This window comes from Anneissia japonica, unplaced genomic scaffold (assembly GCF_011630105.1).
Source record: "Anneissia japonica isolate Jap-2015-1 unplaced genomic scaffold, ASM1163010v1 scaffold1829_len478734_cov173, whole genome shotgun sequence".
NCBI lineage: Eukaryota > Metazoa > Echinodermata > Crinoidea > Comatulida > Comatulidae > Anneissia > Anneissia japonica.
This window is the reverse complement of record NW_022717183.1, coordinates 436,231-440,843: the sequence shown is the minus strand read 5'-3', so window position 1 is coordinate 440,843 and position 4,613 is coordinate 436,231. Positions and strand designations below refer to the sequence as shown.

Below are 4,613 nucleotides of genomic sequence, written 5' to 3'. Positions count from 1 at the left end.
CCTAATGATTGTGTAATAATCCTTTACAAATAAAGATGTTTTAAATGTTAGTGTTATACTTGATTAACACACAAAACATTGTTAGGCAGGGATGCATGTTAAATGATAACAAACCTCCCAAAATATAAATGTTGTATGCATTTTTTTGCCACCATAATACAATACATTGTCTGATTTTAGAGCTATCACAAAATCAATACATTTTGAGTGCATGGCTTTGGACTTGGTACCTATACTGACACAATTCAATCAAAATTTCAGAAACCTCCCACATTAACTGATCACAGGTAGCAACAGGTACACTTCCATTTCTACCATTTGACAAACAACTTATTCAAGGTAAGAACTTGATACTGATATTATTTTCAAATTAAAGACACTCAATTATACAAACATTAAATTGAGTAAAACATTGACAACAGAGATATACAAGAAACATTTCCTATAAAAAAAAACACAGCAACTTCTGTAGCTTATTCAATTCATGTACACAATACTTCCAAATTTATCCTATGTGTAAATTTTGTTATCGTATTTAAGTTAGCTGTTTCAATAGTTCAATAGTTTGTGCCGAATTGGTTTGGGCCAAATTGGTTTAGGCCGATTTGGTTTTGGACTGAAGTTACCAGCATTCAACAGGTCAAAATTACTAAATCCCTGGGATTATTTGAACATCATCTGTTTAAATTGACATTTTTTCATAAACGTAATACAGTATTGCATTTTTGTATAAACAAAACTTTTTATCAGTATTCACCTAATAAAAATTAGCATATTGTAATAATATACACATATTAAGTAACACTACAATATATTTTTTTTATAGATGTATGCTGTCAAAGCACTACAATTCTTAGACAAAGAGGATCTTAAATGCGCCATCTGCCTAGAGAGAATGACAGAGCCAAAGACACTCAAGTGTCTCCATAGCTACTGTTGTCACTGTTTAGAAACTTTAATGCAAACACAGGGCAAGTTGAGTTGTCCAAAATGTGGTCAGCATTATCAACTAACAAAAGGTGATTTGAAAAAACTCACTTCTAATGAAATGATAAATCATCTACTTGAATATGTAAAAAAGACTGAATCTGAAAAACCAGCTCAATGCTCAAACTGTGATAATCAACCAAAATACAATTGTCCTGAATGTTTACTGTACTTATGTGCAGAGTGCATTAAACAACACAAGTTAATACCTGCATTGAAAGACCATCCATTGTATACACTAGATGAGAATGAAGAAGGAAGCAAAGATGAACACAACAAATGTCCAACTCATTGCAACAAGGAACTAGAATTCTACTGCTCAACTTGCAAGAAATCAGCATGTGATGATTGTAAGCATGTACTTCGTTGCTATCAAAATAAACATAATGTGATACCAATGATAACTGCTATTGATGATTTTAATCACAATGCTAATGAAGTTATTAATACAGCTCAAGGCATTAAAAACAAATTGCAAGGAACACTTGATTCAATTACTAATGATAGAGCTGATTTTGAATATCACCTTAAGTTATGCAGAACAGCCATTGAAGTGAAGGAGAAAACACTTATTAAAAAAATTCAAGAGAAAAGCAAAATATTAATTTCAGACCTTGAAAATATATACAAAGAAAAGAAAGACGATATTGATAGTCAAGTAAAGAATATTGATACAAAGCTGACTAAAGTTAATAATGTGATGGCCTCAATCAGTACAATGATGAACAGACCACAAGAAACTGAAACTCTTGAATCCCATAAGACAACTATCAACACTGTCAGAGATGAGATTTTAGGAACTGATTTTGATAAATCATTTCCTAAAAAAAATATTACACCAACTTTCATTCCATCTACACACTTGGATGAGGTAATGAATACTGAATGCATCGGTAAAATCACAACTGTTGATGGCATGTACAAGGTTGATCAAGATGATGAAGCAATTACCGTCACAAAAGGACAAACATTTGTAGTAACCGTATCAAGCTTAAGTGAGAGCGATGCAAGTAAATTATCTGCAACTCTAAGCAACCCATCATATGAAGAATCAGCCACTGATGTAAAATATCAAGGAAATGGAGAGTACAAAATAACAGGTAGATGCAATGTGGAAGGTGACTGGCAAATGAAGATTATTGCGGGAGAGGTGCACATCAAAGGATCTCCAGTGAATATTAAGGTAGAATCACTGGGACTTGTACATACCATTGGTAACATATCAGATTATAAAGAACATAGGAAAGAAAATAATGTGTCAGGTGTAGTGTTAGACACAGATGGATGCATATTAGTATCTAGTGGTAGTAAAGATATATTAAAGTTCAATCAATCAGGTTCTTTTGTTTCTAAGATACAGGTGCCCCAAGATGTGGAGGTCCATAGCATGCATCTAATGGGTGATGGTCACATGGTGTACAGTGATTACTTAGGAAAATGTGTTGTAATGTGTGATGATAAATTTAAAGAAATCATCTCATTTGGTAAAGGAATATTGAAATATCCAGAGGGATTGACAGTAAACAAAAAAACTGGAGTCCTGTATGTAGCAGATAGCGAGGCTCACTGTGTGTTTAAATTCAATGTTGATGATGGTAGACTACTAGGTAAGATAGGTTCAGAGGGTAGTGAAGTAGGTCAGATGAATCAACCAGTTGATGTTACTTTAACCAAGGAAGGTCATATGATCATTGCTGACTTCGCCAATAATAGAATACAAATGTTTGATGCACATGATAAGTTTATGCGAATCCTTGTAGGCTGTGGTAAGGAAGATGGTAAAGTAAGGGGTCCTTGTGGTGTAACCATGGATATGGATGAAAATATAATAGTGTCAAGTAATCATAAACTACAATTATTTGATAAAAATGGTGTCTTTATTAAACGAATAGATCATGAAGATGATGGATTAAGTACCCCAGGAGGAATTACTGTGATCTCTAATAGACCAAGAAGAGTAGCAGTAGCAAACCACGAAGCAAACAATGTTAAAATTTTTAACTATTAAATGACATTGAAATATTAAGCCATCTATATTATAACTAAAATACACGGTACAATTTGATTTAAATTCTCATAAAAATAAAGTCACAGTAAATATTGTACTGTTACTTGTTATTCCAGGACAATATTCATTTATGCCCGTTTAAAGTAATATACAAGCAGCAGAGTAGTTCTGCAAATGCTCAGTTTTGACATTAATTATACTACTGTATGTTATTCTACGTTACTCAATAGACAATGTTGTCAGAGTGTTGCATCATGTATGTGCGAGTTACACAAAATAGTAATAAAATGTCTATATCAAAATGACTGTTGAAACTTTTGTTTTTTCTTTAATAATAATAATAATAATTATAATAATATAGCAATAATATAACTTTGGCTTGTATACTGTAGCGCGTTATGCTAAAAGCCTCAATGCGCTTATTAACAATAAAAATGAAAATGCCAGGAGAAAAAATGTAAGAAAATACACATTAAAAGGGTGAGTTTTTAAAGCTGCCTATTATTATTATAATAATACTGTACAGGTATTGCCTATTACTGTATATAAGAGGGAATTTCCGCTTGCGCAAGATTAGCCATCAATATGCCTCTAGCTCGCATGACATTAGAATCTCTGGAACGTCTGTTTCTCTCGGTAGTCATACCTTCTGCCACATACGGTATCTCCGCGCTCGTTAACAGACTTACCGCGGAGGATAGCATTATAACAACACGCTTTAGATTTTATCTGCCGCTTGCTTAAATTTTGGTGGGGTATCTCAAAGTTCGCCTCATCCATCCATATTCTAGAAGCCTCTGGATGGCTTGCTGCGGGGCCATTGATAAAGGCACATTTTTGCGAAGGAGCCCCTCTAGCTGTTCGGTGCCGTTCCCCTTCAGTGGAACTAACGGGGTCTCACAGGAAGGTATGGGGGAGATGGTTAGGATCAGCCTTCCACTCGCTTTGGTGCTATAAGCGTTCATGCTTCCATCTCAACTGCGACTGCAGGTGTAGATTATGTGGTTCCGCAGAGAACCTCCAGCGCGAACACCTACTACAATGTGAGTGGGTTGTAGGGGACTTTGTCTCCTTTGACGCTTCGGCTCTTCTAAATTTGGAGAGAGCGTTAATTGCTACCCTGCCACCGGGTTAAAAAAAAAAAAAATAATAATAATTATAAAAATAATAATAATGATCGATCCTTTGTCATCAGGTTGTTTTAGCTCTTTTCTTCTTGTGAAGAATGTATTCAATTTTTGAATAAAATGTTACACAATAATAATAATATAAGTGAAACGGTATCCAAACGCATTGGGCAGTTCCTTGAAAATGGATATTTGTGCTATATGAATGGTATACAAGTGATGCCATTATGAAACGTAGAGCATTTTCACTCTTGTTCAGTGAATTTGCAAATACAGTAGAACCTCGTTTTTACGTACCCCAGTTATACGAACCCTCTGTTTTACGTACGCCTCGTATGGACGATGACGTCATCAAAAAACCCGAAAATATTCAAAACAAACGGCCCTTTTGAGAGCAACCATAAGTAAAAAGAATATAATAATAAACTATAACAATAAACAAACCATAATGCAACGTATTTTCATTAAACAGCAACGTTGATTGAGTCTAA

General features: G+C 34.3%; 1 protein-coding gene across 1 annotated transcript; it reads left to right on the top strand.

The window, feature by feature from the left end:
- Window positions 1-65: 65 nt before the first annotated feature.
- LOC117110124 (E3 ubiquitin-protein ligase TRIM71-like) lies at window positions 66-3,517 on the top strand. The gene is made up of 2 exons (XM_033252725.1): window positions 66-339; window positions 827-3,517. The coding sequence occupies exon 2, from the start codon at window positions 827-829 to the stop codon at window positions 2,993-2,995; it is 2,169 nt and encodes a 722-aa protein (XP_033108616.1). The 5' UTR covers window positions 66-339; the 3' UTR covers window positions 2,996-3,517.
- Window positions 3,518-4,613: the final 1,096 nt, after the last annotated feature.

Coding starts and splice junctions, on each gene's coding strand:
- LOC117110124 (XM_033252725.1), top strand. CDS start 827: ATGTATGCTGTCAAAGCACTACAATTCTTAGACAAAGAGGATCTTAAA.